This window comes from Rhynchophorus ferrugineus, unplaced genomic scaffold, assembly GCF_030347505.1.
Source record: "Rhynchophorus ferrugineus isolate W39M unplaced genomic scaffold, kcgeb_rfMv2 rfM4, whole genome shotgun sequence".
Lineage (NCBI taxonomy): Eukaryota > Metazoa > Arthropoda > Insecta > Coleoptera > Curculionidae > Rhynchophorus > Rhynchophorus ferrugineus.
Window position 1 is genome coordinate 12,122,328 of NW_027472583.1, and position 20,307 is coordinate 12,142,634.

At 35.8% G+C, this 20,307-nt stretch overlaps 3 protein-coding genes across 3 annotated transcripts; all 3 read right to left on the bottom strand.

Annotated features, from left to right (window-relative positions):
• Positions 1-3: 3 nt before the first annotated feature.
• Positions 4-6,960, bottom strand: LOC143196301 (uncharacterized). The gene is made up of 4 exons (XM_076403964.1): positions 2,243-6,960; positions 2,004-2,178; positions 184-1,956; positions 4-143 (listed from the first exon to the last, which is right to left on the bottom strand). Exons 1-4 carry the CDS (start codon positions 6,917-6,919, stop codon positions 4-6), a joined length of 6,765 nt encoding a protein of 2,254 aa, XP_076260079.1. The 5' UTR covers positions 6,920-6,960.
• Positions 6,961-7,468: 508 nt separating this feature from the next.
• Positions 7,469-15,089, bottom strand: LOC143195348 (uncharacterized). The gene is made up of 7 exons (XM_076402406.1): positions 14,974-15,089; positions 14,612-14,925; positions 14,327-14,554; positions 12,820-13,105; positions 12,643-12,750; positions 7,761-9,701; positions 7,469-7,561 (listed from the first exon to the last, which is right to left on the bottom strand). The coding sequence occupies exons 1-7, from the start codon at positions 15,005-15,007 to the stop codon at positions 7,497-7,499; spliced, it is 2,976 nt and encodes a 991-aa protein (XP_076258521.1). The 5' UTR covers positions 15,008-15,089; the 3' UTR covers positions 7,469-7,496.
• On the bottom strand, positions 15,063-19,450 carry LOC143195349 (uncharacterized). The gene is made up of 5 exons (XM_076402407.1): positions 19,330-19,450; positions 18,752-19,278; positions 17,888-18,690; positions 15,650-16,051; positions 15,063-15,591 (listed from the first exon to the last, which is right to left on the bottom strand). The coding sequence occupies exons 1-5, from the start codon at positions 19,353-19,355 to the stop codon at positions 15,094-15,096; spliced, it is 2,256 nt and encodes a 751-aa protein (XP_076258522.1). The 5' UTR covers positions 19,356-19,450; the 3' UTR covers positions 15,063-15,093.
• Positions 19,451-20,307: the final 857 nt, after the last annotated feature.

Sequence of the window (20,307 nt, forward strand, 5' to 3'; positions counted from 1 at the left end):
TATCTACTTCATCAGATTCCTCTGAGTGAGTTTCGAATGTGTGCTCTTCAGGTTTTTCTGAGTGAGCTTCGATTGTGTGCTCTTCAGGTTCCTCTGAGTTAGTTTCGATTGTGTGCTCTTCATGCTCCATTGGATGAGCCTCCCTAGTGTGCTCTACCTCAGCTTCTTCAGAATGAGTTTCGCCTGTATGTTCTTCAGGTTCTTCTGAGTGAGCTTCGATTGTGTGCCCTTCAGTCTCCTCTGAATGAGCTTCGCTAGTGTGCTCTACCTCAGCTTCTTCAGAATGAGCTACGCCGGTATATTCTTCTTCAGATTCCTCTGAGTGAGTTTCGATTGTGTGCTCTTCAGGCTCCACTATATGAGACTCGCTAGTGTGCTCTTCTTCGGCTTCTCCAGAATGATCTTTGCCGGTATTTTCTTCATGTTCCTCTGAGTGAGTTCCGGTTGTGTGCTTTTCAGGTTCCACTGAATGAGCCTCGCTAGTGAGCTCTTCCTCAATTTCTTCAGTATGAGTTTCGCCTGTATGTTCTTCAGGTTCCTCTGAGTGAGTTTCGATTGTGTGCACTTCAGGTTCCTCTGAGTGAGTTTCGATTGTGTGCCCTTCAGTCTCCTCTGAATGAGCTTCGCTAGTGTGCTCTACCTCAGCTTCTTCAGAATGAGCTACGCCGGTATATTCTTCTTCAGATTCCTCTGAGTGAGTTTCGATTGTGTGCTCTTCAGGCTCCACTATATGAGACTCGCTAGTGTGCTCTTCTTCGGCTTCTCCAGAATGATCTTTGCCGGTATTTTCTTCATGTTCCTCTGAGTGAGTTCCGGTTGTGTGCTTTTCAGGTTCCACTGAATGAGCCTCGCTAGTGAGCTCTTCCTCAATTTCTTCAGTATGAGTTTCGCCTGTATGTTCTTCAGGTTCCTCTGAGTGAGTTTCGATTGTGTGCCCTTCAGGCTCCACTGAATGTTTCTTGCTAGTGTGCTCTACTTCAGCTTCTTCAGAATGAGCTTCACCGGTTTGTTCTTCTTCAGGTTCCTCTGAGTGAGTTTCGATTGTGTGCTCTTCAGGCTCCACTATATGAGACTCGCTAGTGTGCTCTTCTTCGGCTTCTCCAGAATGATCTTTGCCGGTATTTTCTTCATGTTCCTCTGAGTGAGTTCCGGTTGTGTGCTTTTCAGGTTCCACTGAATGAGCCTCGCTAGTGAGCTCTTCCTCAATTTCTTCAGTATGAGTTTCGCCTGTATGTTCTTCAGGTTCCTCTGAGTGAGTTTCGATTGTGTGCCCTTCAGGCTCCACTGAATGTTTCTTGCTAGTGTGCTCTACTTCAGCTTCTTCCGAATGGGCTTCGCCGGTATGTTCTTCTTCAGTTTCCTCTGAGTTAGTTTCGATTGTGTGCTCTTCAGGCTCCTCTGGATGAGCCTCGCTAGTGTGCCCTACCTCAGCTTCTTTAGAATGAGCTTCGCCGGTATGTTCTTCTTCAGGTTCCTCTGAGTGAGTTTCGATTGTGTGCATTTCAGGTTCCTCTGAGTGAGTTTCGATTGAGTGCTCTTCAGGCTCCATTGGATGAGCCTCGCTAGTGCTCTCTACTTCAGCTTCTTCAGAATATGCTTCGCCGGTATCTACTTCATCAGATTCCTCTGAGTGAGTTTCGAATGTGTGCTCTTCAGGTTTTTCTGAGTGAGCTTCGATTGTGTGCTCTTCAGGTTCCTCTGAGTTAGTTTCGATTGTGTGCTCTTCATGCTCCATTGGATGAGCCTCCCTAGTGTGCTCTACCTCAGCTTCTTCAGAATGAGTTTCGCCTGTATGTTCTTCAGGTTCTTCTGAGTGAGCTTCGATTGTGTGCCCTTCAGTCTCCTCTGAATGAGCTTCGCTAGTGTGCTCTACCTCAGCTTCTTCAGAATGAGCTACGCCGGTATATTCTTCAGCTTGTTCCGAATGAGCTTCGTCGGTATGCTCTTCAGATTCCTCTGAGTGAGTTTCGATTGTGTGCTCTTCAGGCTCCACTATATGAGACTCGCTAGTGTGCTCTTCTTCGGCTTCTCCAGAATGATCTTTGCCGGTATTTTCTTCATGTTCCTCTGAGTGAGTTCCGGTTGTGTGCTTTTCAGGTTCCACTGAATGAGCCTCGCTAGTGAGCTCTTCCTCAATTTCTTCAGTATGAGTTTCGCCTGTATGTTCTTCAGGTTCCTCTGAGTGAGTTTCGATTGTGTGCCCTTCAGGCTCCACTGAATGTTTCTTGCTAGTGTGCTCTACTTCAGCTTCTTCAGAATGAGCTTCACCGGTATGTTCTTCTTCAGTTTCCTCTGAGTTAGTTTCGATTGTGTGCTCTTCAGGCTCCTCTGGATGAGCCTCGCTAGTGTGCCCTACCTCAGCTTCTTCAGAATGACTTTCGCCGGTATGTTCTTCTGAGTGAGCTTCGACTGTGTGCCCTTCAGGCTCCACTGAATGTTTCTTGCTAGTGTGCTCTACCTCAGCTTCTTCCGAATGAGTTTCGCCGGTATGTTCTTCAGCTTCTTCCGAATGAGCTTCGTCGGTATGCTCTTCAGGTTCTTCTGAGTGAGCTTCGATTGTGTTTCCTTCAGGCTCCTCTGAATGAGCGTCGCTAGTGTGCCCTACCTCAGCTTCTTCCGAATGGGCTTCGCCGGTATGTTCTTCTTCAGTTTCCTCTGAGTTAGTTTCGATTGTGTGCTCTTCAGGCTCCTCTGGATGAGCCTCGCTAGTGCTCTCTACTTCAGCTTCTTCAGAATATGCTTCGCCGGTATCTACTTCATCAGATTCCTCTGAGTGAGTTTCGAATGTGTGCTCTTCAGGTTCTTCTGAGTGAGCTTCGATTGTGTTTCCTTCAGGCTCCTCTGAATGAGCGTCGCTAGTGTGCCCTACCTCAGCTTCTTTAGAATGAGCTTCGCCGGTATGTTCTTCTTCAGGTTCCTCTGAGTGAGTTTCGATTGAGTGCTCTTCAGGCTCCATTGGATGAGCCTCGCTAGTGCTCTCTACTTCAGCTTCTTCAGAATATGCTTCGCCGGTATCTACTTCATCAGATTCCTCTGAGTGAGTTTCGATTGTGTGCTCTTCAGGTTCTTCTGAGTGAGCTTCGATTGTGTGCTCTTCAGGTTCCTCTGAGTTAGTTTCGATTGTGTGCTCTTCATGCTCCATTGGATGAGCCTCCCTAGTGTGCTCTACCTCAGCTTCTTCAGAATGAGTTTCGCCGGTATGTTCTTCTTCAGGTTCTTCTGAGTGAGCTTCGATTGTGTGCCCTTCAGTCTCCTCTGAATGAGCTTCGCTAGTGTGCTCTACCTCAGCTTCTTCAGAATGAGCTACGCCGGTATATTCTTCAGATTCCTCTGAGTGAGTTTCGATTGTGTGCTCTTCAGGCTCCACTATATGAGACTCGCTAGTGTGCTCTTCTTCGGCTTCTCCAGAATGATCTTCGCCGGTATGTTCTTCTTCATGTTCCTCTGAGTGAGTTCCGGTTGTGTGCTTTTCAGGTTCCACTGAATGAGCCTCGCTAGTGAGCTCTTCCTCAATTTCTTCAGTATGAGTTTCGCCTGTATGTTCTTCAGGTTCCTCTGAGTGAGTTTCGATTGTGTGCCCTTCAGGCTCCACTGAATGTTTCTTGCTAGTGTGCTCTACTTCAGCTTCTTCAGAATGAGTTTCACCGGTTTGTTCTTCTTCAGGTTCCTCTGAGTGAGCTTCGATTTTGTGCTCTTCAGTTTTCCCTAGGTGAGTTTCGCTAGTGTGCTCCACTTCAGCTTTTTCTGCATGAGCCTTGCCAGTATGTTCTTCTTCAGTTTCCTTTGAGTAAACTTCGCCTGTATGCTCTTCAGGCCCTCTTGAATTAGCTTCGCTAGTGTGGATTTTCTCAGCTTCTTCTAAATGGGCCTCGCCGGTTTGCTGCTCTTCAGGCTCCGCTGAATTAGCTTCGCTGGAATATTCTTCTTCAACTTGCTCTACATGAGTCTCGCTGATATGCTCCTTTTCAAGTTCCTCTGAATGAGTTTCTCTGGTGTGCTTTTCTTCTGGTTCTTCTGAGTGAGCCTCACCTGTATGTTCCTCTGCAGATTCCTCTGAATGGGCTTCTGAATATATTTCGGTTTTATGATTTTCTTCAGGTTTTTCCGAATGAGCTTCTCTTGTGTGCTCTCCTTCCGATTCTTCTAAATGAGACTTTCCTGCATGATTTTCTTCTGGCTCCTCTAAAAGGGCTCTGCTCGTGTGCTCTTCTTTTTCTACTGATTGAATTTTAGTTCTAAGTTCTTGATTAGATTCTTTTACGTAGACTGTGCCTGGGTATTCTTCTTCTATTCCTTGTGATTGAATCTCTATAGTTTGAATTACTTCCGGTTCTACTGAGTGAACCTCATTGCTTTGTTTCTTTTGAAAATCGTCTAAATGGGTTTCGCTAACATGTTGTTCTCTGTTTCTTGTTTCGCTTATTTTTTCAGGTTGAACCTGTTTAATGTGAGTTTTTTTAGATCCTACTAAGTGAGCTTCACTAGTATGCTCTTCAGATTTTTCTGAGATGGCCTCGCTAGCATGTTTTCCTGTTTTATCTAATTGAATTTCTGCATTGTGTTTATTTTCGAGTTCTATTGCGTGAGGTTCACTGGTGTGTTCCGTTTCAAAAACCCCTAAGTGGGTATTGCTAGCAAGAGTCATTTCTGTTTCCTCTGATTGAATCTCAGTAGTGTGATCATCTTTAAGTTCTAGTGTGTGTACCTCCGAGTGTCCCTTTGAGTTCGCATCGCTAGCAAGAACTACTGTTTGTTCTGACTGAACTTCTACATTGAGGTTTTCCTTTAGATTTGATATGTGAGCCTCACTAGTGTGCTCCTCTTCAGTTTCGTCTGACTGGGCTTTACTAGCAAATAGTTCTTCTATTTCTTCTGATGAATGAGCCTTGTTTGTAAATATTTCTTTAGATTCCTTCGAGTGAATTTCGGTAGTTTTGAAATTTGGGTGTTTTGTATGGGTAGGGCTGTATATTAGCGGATTATGAACGCTATTGTTGGAGGTTAAGTAGGAAGTCGATTCGCAATAAAGACAAGGAGTGGTTCGAAAATCAAAAACTGTGAGTTTGTTTTTAGGAATATCTCGTGCTTCTGTTTCTTCTCTGTTTTTCTCTTGTTTTTCTGTGTTAACTTCTTCTATATGGCTTTCAATGGATTTGAAACTGTCTGTAATTTTATTTGAGGTACCTTCCCTTTCCTTAGAATCAATCATGCCCATGTACTTCTCTGTCGGTTCCTCCAAATTAGCAACCCTAGTTTCCACGAGTGAACCATATTCGAATGTGGTAGTCTTTAAGATTTTTGCGATTTCATTAGAAGTATTTGCTGTACTGTGCTGTTCTTCTACCGAATTATCAGAATGGACTTGGTTAACTTGTTCAAATAAACTAGATTTAGTAGTTCCTACGATTCCATGAGCTTCTTCAAGTTCATTTAAATGACTTATGTGCATTTTGATAGGTTCTTCAGTATTAAGCTCAGTGGTAAGATGGGAGTGTGTTATTTCTTCTGATTCCGTTGATATTCTTATATCTAATTTCTGTAAACGCCCTTCAATATTGTGTTCAAATTTCGGTTCTTTTAAACGAACTGTGCTTGTATGTCCCTTTTGAGGTTTCAAAATTTCTCCTGATTTAGGTTCATTTGAATAAATTTGACTAGTGTGTTGTTCTGCTTTTTTGGAATAAGCTGTGCTGTTGTACTCATCTTCAGACCAATTGTCTTCTTTTGTTAGAGACGGGGAGCTTGTTATTTGTTGATATTCCTCTGAGTTAAGCTTATTAATATGCTCGTTTTCCGGCACTTCTGAATGAACATTTATGTCATTCGATTGAACACCACTGGTGTGTTCTTTGTTTGCTTCTTCTAGATTATCTTTTCTACTATGTTTTTCGGTTATTTCAAAAGTAATATATTTTAAATCAGTGTCCTCTTCTTGTGATGAGGAATATTCTTTTATCTCAGAAATGGTGGTTTTAAAACTACTTGCGATTTCTTCTAACTGTTTTTCATCAGCTTCGCTTGAATGCTCATTATGTCTCTTGGAGTGAATTGTAGTATACGCTTCGAAACTAGTATTATCTAAAGTAGATGATTGATTCTCAAGTTCTTTTTCTTTAGTTGCCTCATGTAGGTCTGAATCCCTTCTGAAATTATGCTGTTCTTCCTCTTCATCGCTTTCAGTAATATCTTTCAATTCATCTTCTTCCGTTTGAAGTGAATTATTATATTCTTCTGTTGTTAAAATAACATTGATATTCTCAGTTAAGGGTTCTTCCGGAGGCTCCTCTGACAGAGAAAGAATATTGGACTCAAAAATTTCTTTCAAATTATTTTCATCTAATGTGGTATTTTCATATACTATAAATGGAGTGGTGGGAAGAGGTTGAGTATATTTTTTTGTTATTTGGCCATTTGTTGAATGGAGAGAATGTCTTCTTATCCAATCAACAGTATGGGAAATGGGCGATTTAATTGTTTGGTTTAACAAATGCTCAGGAGTTGTTTCCTTTGGCCTTTTACTAGTAGTTTTAAATTTTTTAATAATACTAGGCTTGTAGAACAATTTATTTGATTCTATAGCTATAGACGGTGTGGTAGAAATATTTTGTTCCTTTTGTGCGGTAAAATGCTTTTTTGTTTGGCTTTTTTGTTGAGTTGAATATTTCTTTTTATGTACAGAGAATAACATAGGAGTGACTGAGGAATAGTTAGCGATATTCAATAGGTCCATGTTCACATTATTTTGGTATTTATGAGGTTCTTGAAGAATTTTCTTCCTCGTATCATCAATATCAGGAACCTCTTGATATGGCAATTTTGTAGTAAGTTTCAACTTTTCTCCATATATAGTTAAGTAATGTCCAGCTGGGTGCTTTATTTTCGCTTTTGTAGAGGTAAACATATGGTTAAAATATTCCATGTTTTTTGGTTCTGGAAGGGGTTTTTTCTTTACATCCTCAATATCAGGAAATATATCTATTCGTATATTAAAATAAGCATTTAAAGTTGCCTGTTTATATATTTATATCAGAAATACGTATGGTTTATTTAAACAAAAGAAAAACAGTCACAAGAAATGTCTTGTTATTTCAACATCCAATCGTATTTCCGTAAAATCTGTACTAGATATTGATATTTTACTTACGACTAGTTTCGGAATATTTGTTGTTCCAAAGTGTATTTTTGATATTATTATTTTCCTCAGTGGTTTCTTTATGTTCGGATATAATTGTGGATTCTTTGATGATAGGAAAATACTTTTGAGTAGAATGTTCATTGATTTTATCGTTTGATGATATTTGCTTGGACGTAACTGTACTAACTAACCTAACAGAAATTATACAATGATAACATAATCGTATATAAGCTCGCAATTTATTTGCTATATAGTTTTTTGTATTAGAATAAAAGACCTTATAAAATAATATACTCATATATTCTATATGTATATATAAACAATTCTTATAACTATTGAAAAATTGACAAATTGGCCATGTCTATTTAGATGAAGTCTTGTTCTGTAATTCGCAAGCCATATTCAGATTTTCCTCACTCGTTGCCCCTAAAACAAAGAGAAAACGAGGGCATGTAGTTTAATTAGTTTGTATATTTTACTTGTTTAATCCTATTGATTTTTTTCTTTTTAGTAGTGTGCGTTTTATTGATTCGAACCAGGCGACTTTTGTTTGCCACACTTATCACGTTTTCGTCTTCATCATAATTGACATATTGCTCGTATATTCGAGTAAAATGTACCTCACCTGTGCTGGTTTCTTCGTGAACTGTTTGGACTGTGGCATCTTCATTGACGTCGTAATAGTCGTTTTCATCTGGTTCATCGGTTCCATTATCTGGCTCAAAATATTCTTCGTCTTTGTTCTTATTTTTTTGTTTCATACCATTTTTAGTAGTTTTACTGTTCCTTGTTGTAGTAGTCTTCATTGTTCTGGTATTTGGTGTTGAGTGTTTTGTTTTCATTATCAAGTTATGTTTTTTTGTTGTTGATTTTAACACACATGTTGTTAATCTTAATGGGCTTGTTGTAGTCACTAAAGTGCTTGTTATTGGCTCGAGTGTACTTGTTGTTGATTTTACTGTGTTTGTTGTTGGTTTCTCTGTACTTGTTGTTGATTTTACTGTGTTTGTTGATGGTTTCTCTGTACTTGTTGTTGATTTTACTGTGTTTGTTGATGGTTTCTCTGTACTTGTTGTTGATTTTACTGTGTTTGTTGATGGTTTCTCTGTACTTGTTGTTGATTCTACTGTGTTTGTTGATGGGTTCTCTGTACTTGTTGAAGTCAATGTACTCGTTTCAAGATTTGGCGTAATTGTGGTCAAATTCAGCGTAACTGTTGTCAAGTTCGATGTTGTCCCCATGGTTACTGATGAAATAGTCGTTTTTGAAGATGTTTCGATCAGATCGGTTGATCCTTTGTATTCAGCTGCGCTTAATATAGTCGTTTCAGTTTTGTTATCCTGCTTGGTTGATGTTGATGTCTCACTTGTCAAAGTAGTCGCTTTCGTGGATACATATGACTCGCTCAGAGTAGTTGATTCAGTTGAACTCAATAATGTAGTTTCAGTTCTATTATTTTGTTTGTTTGTCGGAGGAATTTCAGATGATGTCGCACTCGCTGGAAACCTATTGTCTATGTCTAATGTATTGCCAGGTTCTTGTAAGAGTTGATGATTCGCTGCATCCATCTCAGGAACTTCTTCAACTGTGACCAGTAAATCTGGTTCAGTGGTATTAGATATTTTATGAGTGCCAGTCATCTCGAAGCTCGCATCAGCACCTTCAAAATAATCTTCTTCTTCATTATACGATGATCGACGTATTAATGCATCAGTTGATCCAAATATTATGTTGGTTTTAAATGAGCTTAATTCAGTCTCTGTGCTATGCTGATCTTCATATTTGGCTGACAAAGAAATATTCTCTATGATTGTTGATTGTATTGTTATTGGTGTGAGTATGCTACTTAATTCTTTTGTGATATTGGGTAGACTATTGTTGTTTGTTGAGTTATCTAGAGTTGTGGATGGTAACTTTGTGGAAGTATCATTAGCACTGACGTCACTAAATGTTGACGAAACTAGTTCTGTGGTAGTTTCATAGAAAGAACTAATATTTTGTTCAGTTATTAAACTTGTTGATGTGGTGCTGGACAGATTCTCTGTTTTGAGTTTGTCGAGTTGATTTACACTGGGCGCAGCACTGCTTTTAAAATTTGATACCTCTAAGTCTGAAGATGTGATGAAATTGTGAGTTTGTTTTGATGTATTTTCAGTAGAAAGTCCAGAAGTGGAATTTAGAGATTCTGCTTGTTTAGTACTTGCTGGTGAAACTGTATCTGTCAGCGTCAGTATTTTTACAGTTTGTGGCGTTATAATAGTTTCTGATGAACTGCTAATGTTATCATATGAGGACGCCTTTTCAGAATTTGTTACAATGGTTGACATTAGGTCTGATGTGGTTTTAGTAGTTTCGTATCTGTCCAAGTTATTAGAAATACTCATTGTCCTGATATTAGTTAGACTTTTTGTGGCTGTTTCATCTGGAGTCGTTGATTCAGTAGAAGGGCTCTGGTTACTTGATTCTGTTATATTATTTATCTCCGTTTGTTCTTTTTGAATTTTTGAGGTCATCTGAGCCTCACACAAATCGCATATCGTAGCTTCCATATCCTCATTTATTAGGTCTGTAATTAAAAATATAATAATGAGTACTCACTTTCAATAATGAGTATTCACTTTTGCCTTAAGGTGAAGCTGTTGAAAGAGACAATGGTATTTTAATGTTATTATTGGCATAATACGTACCTCTATAATTCACAATATTTCACTAAACACAGACAAAAATAAACTAAAACCTTAAATAAGGAATCTAAAGCCAGGCATGGAACCTTACTAGATTCCACCAAGTTTTAGTTGACTTAAAAATACCAGTGTCTCTATCAAACAAATTTGGCGAAGTTATATCAATTTAATTAATTTGGTCGGTCGTATTTAGATTCCTTATTTCATCACACGCATCGCGCCTCCTTATCCGATTCTACAAAACATATTATCAAATATTAGTTTCAGATTTTGTTATTGATTGTTGTTGCTATTATTAGATTAATATTTGGATGAAATTTTGTATGTATATTCGAGTGAGTCTGAGGAGTGTTTCAATCCAAATCGAATACTTTCCATTTTTTTTGAATGGATTAGTTTATTTAGAGAATAAAACAAAAACTGTAAGATTATCAATCCTAATGAAAATTTTCAGGTAGAACAACGTCTATTTAGTAGAGTATTTATATGTCTAGTCTATCCAAAGTAGCAGTGAACCTACGTCATCAAGATGTATAATGTATTGCCTATTGCAGTTTGTAAATTGGTTGTAATATCAGACAATATTTTCCTTCTCATATTATTCTAATTAAAAAGAGCCACAGTGCTGCCTGATACGTTCGAACGTATGCATGCCACGTGTGATGGGTAATGTAAAATATCTGCAAAATTCTTCAAAACATTAGTTATTGAAGAGGTTAACAGGCAAACGTTATTTTGGTCTTTTGCTTGTTTTAATAAATTTCAAATTTACTTTACACTTTATTAAAGATTACTCTGGTTTAAAATGCGGAGACCAAATAAATAGTTAATCAGAAACAGATTAGGCCTCTAACTAATAACTTCGAACAGAAAAGAGATAACGGGGGCCCCCAATCTTCTTACCAGTAAAATGCGTTAGAAAGGTAAGTATTGATACTATTAAATATTAAGCTGCTGAGATTTTATTAGGAAATAATTTTATTATGTGGCAGCTGCACTGAATATTAATATGGTCACTATAAATAAAATCTCATAAATTCATAAGATCAACAATGTAATTTTGGATTCACCGAAAAGAAAGTATCTACTAGTACGTTGATGTTAGCTCTATCCAAGATTAAATTTATGAAATGTATGTAAACAGTGAATAGTTTTTTTACCATAAAAATAATTTAATACAATTATTTCGGAGACAAATATTAAAATAGTATAAAGAAAAGAAAGGTTGATGGAAAAAGGTAAAAGTTAAAATAACATTTGTTTAGGTTTTGTAAATCATGATATTTTTTGATAATTTATTGTAAATGTATTATTCTTCATGCTAGAAATAGAAAGGTCCCAACAAGTAGTCGGTAAAGGCTGTAATTAAGGATTGGCTTACAATACATAAATTAATTTTTGAAGATACAATGTTGAAGAATGAAGTATTTCAAATTTTCATTTGGTAGATAAAAATGAAATGCTTTAATGTATTTTATGTAATTTATTTTTTAGAAATTGACTCGAAACAAGATACACAGTAGATATAGCCAGAGAGTGTAACGCCTTTCTCCATATCAATGTGGCAAATAATTACTACAGTATATATGCAGATGAAGAAAGATATATAGGCAAGAACTGTTTGGACATGTGGAAAGAAATACACTCTCTACAATAACACCCTTCGGTTTGGATGAACTCCATCAGATACACAGAAGAAGTCATTGATATGAGTATTTGGTTAAATTTTACAAGGAGAAAATGAATACTAATTGTTTTGCAGATATGACAAATGCATTAGGGAAAATTAATTAGATGGATTAAGGCTCCAGGAGATATCATAGGTGGTTTAGAAAAGAGTTCATTGTAAATAAAATAAAATAAGTCTAACCTACAAAGTATTGTGGCTGTTTAATTAACTGTAGTTTATATCCATCGATAATATATGCTTTAGATATACTGCACTGTTAAAATAAATTCTATTTTATAATCTTTTTTCATTATTTTATTTATATTAGAATGTTGTTTGCATCATTTTGACGTCATAAATTGAGATGACGTGAGTTCACTGCTATTTTGAATAGACTATATATTTATGTTTGCAGGATTGACATATATTATTTAAGCAATAGTTAGAAAACTAACTTAATAGTCACTGACTTTTCTTCTACTAACATTTGATGGGCATGAAATCATTTTGTTATAAAGGAAGAATATATACCATTAATAATTAAAAAACCAAGATAACAACATTATCAATGCTAAAACTATCGAACTTGTATTACAACCAGTTTTTAATTTTGTGAGTATCTTAGAAGACATCTGTTCTTACTCAGTCTGGTTACTGGTGTTACTGGTTTGATTTTTGATACCTTGCCACCTTAACCACTGTGATGACTTTGATGTGACCAAATAATTTCTTGCTTATCTATATGCTCTTGTTACCTAGCTCAACCAAGGTATGGATAGTTGTAAACATTGATATCATCATTTCTGAATCATTGTATCAATAATTAGATATTTCATGTTGTACTTTACATAATGTACTTTAGAAGTATTTTTTCCAAGTCAAAATTATTGGTAATCAGTCACTATGTTCTGCGATTCTGAGAAGCAATGCCTAACAAGCAATGAAACGTCACATTCCACCGTTTTTGCTAATATATATAGCCGATCAAAATACAGACAAAATATTAATTGTGTTTCTGTGTTCTGAAATCTCGCCTCTAATGTAATGTTAGATGCCCTTGATTTGTATTAGTATCGAGGAATATAATAAACACGGTTATTGTTGTTTTCTAACTGAATAACTAATTAATAAGAAACATATTATAATGCGTTCACCTTTCTTTACTCTGTCATTTTCTTCTTCAACTCTCTTGGTAGATTCGGCTCTTGTGTTGACGTTCCAGTTATTCCAAAAATTGGTTTTCGAAGGTATTACATTATTTTCTGAAAAATTGTATAGTTCAGATGGTATTTATAATTCGAGTTCAGATTATATAAATTATTTAAACGTACTGGTTGATGCCTTTTTCTCAGATTTCTTGACATTTGTCCCCCATAAAAATTGTCTCAATTCGGACTTTGCTTCCGACCGTTTAGCGGGTAACGGATTTCTTTTACTTAAGAGCTTGCCTTCAAGGGACCAATTCCTAGTAGGTGCTCGTGACCTTTCAATGAGTTGATAGGGGTTAAATGTCGCAGAAGCTCTTTTCACCCGGCTTGATGTCTTCTGCTCTATTGGTTTTGTCGTGGTTGTTCTCCAGGTCGCTTGCTGAATTAGTTCACATGTGACATTCGCCATCTAAAATCAGTTAATGAAATATTAAAAAAGGTATAGAAGGTGTTATTGGTATTGTAATGTTAAGTATGCCATTGTTTTATTCAGAACATTAGAAATTACAAATGAAAAATTATAACATTTTGTTCTAAATATTATTTGTTGTAGATTATTTATTATATTTTGTTTATACTATCGTTGAATGGAAATTGAAATAATAAGAATTTTTATTGGGTTAAAGGATGTATATATTATTCAATGCTATCTAAAAGTTCTGAAAAACAAAGGAACATAAATAACTAGATAACTAAAAAATGACACTAAATAACTTTTATTGGCTTATTTTCCTAGACATCTATGGGATATATATATATATATATATATATATATATATATATATATATATATATTATATATATACATATATATATATATATATGTATATATATACATATATATATATATATATATATTATATATATACATATATATATATATATATTATATATATATATATATATATATATATATATATATATATATATATATATATATATATATATATAATTAAACTGTATAGGGGACAAGTGCTTTTCCAATTTACGCTTTAATTTACTTTAATTTAGCACGTCTTCATTAGTTTTCATACCAAAATGAATAAGAAGGGGTAGTATTAAAAAAAAAGAAAGCTACATTTCATCGGCATGTTGTAGTAGGACCGACAACAATTTCTAATAGAAAAAAGGGAAGAAGTTGAGGCTGCATTTTTTATACTAAATAGATATAATAAAAATCTATACTAGAAGATATGAATATTGAGGCTTCAAAATTTCATTTAAATCCATCAAGATGAGTTGAAGAAAACGAAATAATCTGTGTGTAAAGTTCAAATTATACAGATATAATGTGTCTCTGATATAGTGGATTTTCAGAATGGCACAGATCCGAATCATCCAATTTATGTGACTGTCACATATTCTGTTGAATTTGAACGGGTTCTGATAAGACTGTGAAGAGCTACAGTCGATTGAATTTTATTGACATAAATCTGCGATTTCAGAAAATTCTCCAAAAAAAGTCATATATGTATATATATATATATATATATATATATATATATATATATATATATATATATATATATATATATTAAGAAATATATGATTATTTTCAAGTGATGAAGAGAATTCCGTTTACCACATGTAAGTTCTGACGAATAACTTGATATTAAATCCAATTATATACCGTTGATTTATGCGCAGTCTTAGGTGTGGTCATGGTACTAGCGGAAGTAGAAATCTGTCCTGTTGGCTTTCCAGAGATCGAAGCTTCAGTAGAACCCAACATCTGATCAGCAATTGCAAATAGTTCCTTTACATCATCGCTGTTGTCATTGAACAATTCCTGACTAACTTCGGGCGGATTCTCTTCTATTAACTCATCTTCATCGCCACTTTGTTCACCAGCGATCATCTGTAACATAAATATTTAATAGAAATTTTAGCCATATAGTTTTTAGTGTATTTTTACCCAACTAGCATTCCCATTCAGTTCTTGCTCATCGCCTAAATCTTCTGACCTCTCAATCTCCGTCGTTTCTTCTCCTAGAGCAGTGCTGCCTTCTGTTGCTTTACTCTTGGTAAGTAAAGATTCTTCGGTACTTAACAATAATTTTTCAGCCAGACTAAACATAACATCTTTATCTCTTTGTCGAAATTCTGTGACCGCGGTTCTTCGTATTTTCTCTGGATCTTGACTGATGAAATATGTCGTTGCATTTGCCTCCATTTCAGATACCAGTTCTTCGTCGATGAATTCGTCAGCAGGATCGGTAACTGCTGCGACTAACGATAATTTTTCTTATGCTGCCCGGACAAATTTCGTTCACTTACCTTTGGGTTCCGGATCTTGTCTCTTTTTCACCATATCTACATTTTTTCTCGACTCATCTTCGTGACCAGTCTCAGTATATTCTTCGGTCGTATCCCTCTTCGGCTTCACGGAAAATTTTGCTAACGGTTCGCTAAAAAAGAGTTTGGTGGGGCCGAAATTTTCGTCTTATTCTTCCTCAACATCTTCCTGATCTCTATCAAACCACTGATTTCGTTTTCAAACCTATTATCTTCGGGTTCATTCTGAGGCGCCTTTACGGCCGCTTTTGCTTTTTTCGCTTCTCGTTTCTTTTTGGACTTTCGATCAACTTTCGCCACCCCGTTAATAATTTTCTGAATTTCGCTGACCAACTGAAGGTCTTTACGGAGCTTGGCGAGTTTTGCTTCAGTATCGATGTTTGGTTTATTGTTGGTTGTCACAGGTTTATTTGCTTGAGATTGCGTTGGGACTACGTGAGCTTCCTCGTTGGTTGGCTCGCTCGAGGATCCGTATTCTATGAATGCGCCTTCGTCTGGTTTGATGGAATCTTCTTTTAAATCGTGTAGTATGTCCAGTATTTTGCTTGTCTCTTCGGCGCACTTGGTACATTCTTTTTTTGACTTTGGTTCATCGAGTATCTAAAAATAAACAAACATGAACATAAAAGAGACGTACTCCAATTGTATTTATACTTACAGCATCTGTTTTTTCATTGGCATTGTTGATGTCCTTCAAAATTTGGCTTATATCCACTTGTCCGGACAAGGTATTACCCGATAACGGGAGATCCACATTTGCAAAGCGTTTCTTCTTTTTGCTTGGTGTTTTTGGATATATTAATATACCGGGCACTTCATTCAGCAATGGCGCTACAGGAGGTGGTGCTTCCGTTACAGATTGGCCAGTTGAGGCAGGTGGAGGTAAAGATTGTTCCGGTGGTATTGGTGATGGTGGTGTTACTAGTATTGGTGATGGTACTGAGGCGGGTACTGGTGGTGGTGGTGCAAGTGCCGGTTGTGTTGGTGATGTTAATGTAGGTGGAGCGCTTGAGGTATTAGGTGAATTTAAGTCTCTTTCGGGCCTTTCATCCTCCAAAGTCTGAAATTACATGGGATCATTTGTAATCTACTTTTGTAGTACATCTATATAAAGTTTTGTTTTATAAGTAGGATAAAAGGGTCATATTTTTGGTATGTGGATCAAAATGTTGATTCTAATGTAGATAACATTAAAATATAGTCCTCTTAATAAAACAACCAATGCACATCATCAATGCCATCGAATGTATTGCCGAGTTCAATTTGTAAAAACGTAAAATTGGTTTTGTAGCATCACTCTGGGTAAAAGGAGACAGAATAAAGTTTGATGCGTCTGAACATATAACCTAATCGGTCTATAAAATCCGATTTGCTTTGGAACTGATAGTGAAATTCTTTTCTTTTGGCACGTGTTTTGATATATGTCCAACTGTTCTTTAAATTTTGTCATAATTCTGATTAAAAATGTCAAAGCTATTAAATAGTCAGAGTCAGGAATTTATTGCCTCTCTACTTCGAACAGGAACTAGATAACGGGGGCCTTCTTGCCAATAAAATGCGTTGGAGTTGTCTTATTGGAAATATTTTTAGCGTATTACAGCTGCTCTTAATATTAATTTAACCATTGGAAGCGGGTGAACACAGAGAGCGGCAGGAAGAAAAGCAGGTGACCAATCAAGATCACATTTATGTTAGTGTTATTCGAGGTTAAATTCATATAGATAGATGAAATATGGATATTTCAAATTAGAACATTTCAAGGTTTAATGTTTGTGTTCTATATTTTTCACAGATGCTGGAATCGCTAGCAAGTATTTGACAAATTAGAAATTAACAATTTAGCAATTGACTTGAACAGTGATTCTGATAATGATAGAGACTGAATGATACTTTTTGTTGTGGGTCTACGGCCCAAAACCGAGTGGTAGGAGCAAAAACAGCTAAAGATGAGTCTATTATTAATCTAGGATAACCGTAAAAAATCATATGTGTGATCAGAGTGTGACATATTTATGCGCTAGGTATTTGTGTAATTCTTTAGAATATGCATGAGCATTAAATTAGAATATAAGAGGAAAGAATTAATACTAACTGTTTTGAAGATATGTCAAATGCATTAGAAGAAATGTCGCGATGAAAATCTAATTTTATAAAGGAAAATATTCTCAGGCAGTAACAGAAAAAACTTCGGAGAAATTGAAATATGCCAAAATGGCTTAACGAGGAAACATAAGAACGAAAAAACAAAGAAAACAAGAAGTACTACATAAAAAAGCATTTAGAACTCTACCTTATAGGTGGCGCGGAAAAGGAATATTTTTCTAGTTAAGCGCTAATATTGAGATCTGGAATGTATTAACAATCAAGGGACATTCTGCTAATATGAACTTTAAATATTGCTAGATCTTTGAGAGAAATTTGATGGAAGAATCTTGATAAATTTTATTTTATCAGAAATATCGGAAATCATCTAGAAGAAATATGATTCTGGACAATATTATCAAGGGGCATGATGGGAAAATGACTTTTATTGTCTGGTATCCCCAATAGCTAAAATTGAAATAATAAAATAGTATTATAATCTTTTGTAGAAAAACAAGTTAATAAACTAATTGCTGTTTATATTATTAATAATTATCCATTTTTGGACTCAGTTTCAAGTAATATTAATAATAAACTTTGGATCGGAAAAACTTATAAATGCAAAAGTTTTCAAGTATACATAAAAAAAATTATCAAATGTATTTTGATTTTTATAAATTTTTGTTATATTTGATTTAAGATAATCAGCATAGGAGTAAAAAAGTGATAAGTTGAAACTTTCAAAAATCTCTTTTGCAACAAAATTTGAAGAACATATATAATAATAACAATTATTTGCATCATTCATACGTACTTCACGATTAGAAATCTTCTGCTGTCTCTTCATTATCTCCATGATGGTTTTCTTCACGTCGGGAGCGTTAAGGTTTAAATTCAAATTAAGAGTAGCGTTTTCTTGACCTGCTGGTTTGACACTTGAAGATTCCAAAGTTACGTTGGCGTTGGAATTCGTTCCAGTAGAATTGGTGGTTGAGCTGTTTTGGTTCTGGTGAATAACGATTGATTCGTTAATAGGTCGCAAGCTTAAAATTTTCGTCAGCATTAGTTTCTCCTCGTCAGACGCATTATGTTTTATAGCTGCCAATAAAACTTGTTCAGGAGATGGTTTGACTGTACCGAAAATAACTGGTAAATAATTATAAGCGTCCTTGAAGGTCTGGTTCTGGTTAATATATCCAACCATGTTGTTCAGTTCATTTTCAAGGTGTTCTCGAGCAGCATCGGTGGCATTTCTGTAAAAACGAGGTTTACCTTCGTGGCGATGGTGATGGTGATGGTGGTGTTTTCTATGTCTTCGCTTCTTTTTCCTTCTGAGTCTTCTCTTCTGGCGTTTGGCATTCCGTTTTAGCCTTTCGAATTGTTTTTCTCTTTTTTGGAGGTAGTTACGAAAACTGGCCGCTACCGAGGGATTCTCTAGATTTTGAACATTGGCAAATGTAGGTACCACCGTCCTTACGATATATTTTAATGGATAAGATTTGCCTTGATCATTGCGGACGCTTTCTAATAGTCGACTGATCAGTATGCTTTCCAGAAGAGGTATTGGAAAGAAGTCCTTCAAACCTTTGCAGTTTCTACAGCCAAGATGGGATAAATCTGAAACAATATATGACACAAGAAGATTGATGGGGTGTTGAGGTTATTTATGGGTTCTTACTGTTGTCTTTATTTGTGTATGCTTGATCATTTGACGCTTTCTCTTCAAAACTCCTATCCTGTACACTTTGGGGATTCTCCTTAATTATAACTGTCCTTGGTGCTGCTTCACTATCACTATTCCTACCGAATTTGTTCTCCACGTGGAGATTTTGAGGCGGCGCTCCATCGAAACCGTTATCCACTTGCGTTTCCGCTGTTTCCATTTGGTATATGGTTGGTGACAGTTCGAGCGCCGATGCCCTATGTTTAATATCATGCTTGGGACATAAACTGTCACTCAAACACATAGACGAAAAAACACTATCGTCAGGAACGCTGCCGCTGCTTCTTTCATGACTGGAGCGGTGCGACGGTGCCCGAAAGTATTCTGAAGGAAGTGAGGGTTGGTCTTGTCGGATATTCTCTGGACTCTCTTCCGCCTCAACTATATCGTTGAAATCCGAAACTTGATTTAGTAAATAAGATCGATAATTCGAGCTTATAGCTTCACTAAATCCTACTACGACTAACAATAGTGCAATTAGTCTGAAAATTTTGTTGTTAACGAAATGGGTAGAGATATAATATATTACTTACAGGTAATTTAATGCATGAAATTGCATCGAACTGTAACATTGGTAAATTGGATAGTTTCTTGCATTATGTTAGATGTAAATTACTTGAAATAAAAAATTATATAAGCAATAAAAATTGTGTAAAAAACGTCAAAATCTGTCAATAATTGCCTAAGTGATATTTTATTTTACCTGATCATTGTTGAAACCGAATAAATAACCAGTTTATAGTATTAATTCCTAATTTCGCTTTTGTTATTATAACAGGTCATATAGTCTCTAAAGGGACCTGTAGATGTATATATTGATTTCAAGCGGATATTTACAGTTACATTAATATTTATTTGCTAAGAAAATTTAATAGTTTATGGATCAGAGTTTATTGATTAAAAAAGTTAGCTGACCACTGAAAACATGTTATTTATTTTAAATTATTAATGTAGATAGTTTAGGAATTTCTCATTTAAAAATAATATGGTCTAAAGATATACTACATTGAAAAGCTTCACATTCAATAAAGCAGTTCATACGATAACTTTAAAGGAATGAAGGGTTTTCTGATTTCGGTTTAGTTATTCTGCCTATTTACATGTCCAATGATATAAAAATTAGTTCCATCCGAAAGCAAGATGTCTGTAAACGTTGAAAACCAGTTACCTGGTGTATGACATCAAGCCTCTAAGTGATGTCTTCACGCTTTTATTATAGCAATTTTAGCTCTTGTACAGAGTATGATGTAGCGATGATATATCATGTTCTTTATCTCACCTTTGGCGCCCAGATTTTGATTGTTTCATGTTGTAGCATTTTCCCCAAACTTTTGACTTTTGAAAAAATAAATAATTTGTGACAACATCAAACATACAATCATAATTAATGAAGCTAACTTTTCTCTATAACAAATTACAATGATTTTGAATAAGATTATTTATGATTCACTACAGAAATTATTTATGCAAGTATGGTATTATGTATGTTATTACATGTCCAATGATATAAA

Bases quoted from the DNA above. Each gene is read 5' to 3' on its own strand.
- LOC143196301 (XM_076403964.1), bottom strand. From the start codon at position 6,919: ATGGAATATTTTAACCATATGTTTACCTCTACAAAAGCGAAAATAAAG. The intron at 2,179-2,242 runs GTAGAGCACACT...AAACTCACTCAG, and splicing joins CTCATTCTGAAGAAGCTGAA to AGGAACCTGAAGAACATACA. The intron at 1,957-2,003 runs GTCTCATATAGT...AAACTCACTCAG, and splicing joins GAAGAAGAGCACACTAGCGA to AGGAATCTGAAGAGCATACC.
- LOC143195348 (XM_076402406.1), bottom strand. From the start codon at position 15,007: ATGGTGAAAAAGAGACAAGATCCGGAACCCAAAG. The intron at 12,751-12,819 runs GTACGTTTAAAT...ACAATTTTTCAG, and splicing joins TGAGAAAAAGGCATCAACCA to AAAATAATGTAATACCTTCG. The intron at 9,702-12,642 runs GTGAACGCATTA...TTTTAATTACAG, and splicing joins AAATGACAGAGTAAAGAAAG to ACCTAATAAATGAGGATATG.
- LOC143195349 (XM_076402407.1), bottom strand. From the start codon at position 19,355: ATGCAATTTCATGCATTAAATTACCT. The intron at 16,052-17,887 runs GTACGTATGAAT...ATGTAATTTCAG, and splicing joins AGAAGATTTCTAATCGTGAA to ACTTTGGAGGATGAAAGGCC. The intron at 15,592-15,649 runs GTAAGTATAAAT...GTTTATTTTTAG, and splicing joins CCAATGAAAAAACAGATGCT to ATACTCGATGAACCAAAGTC.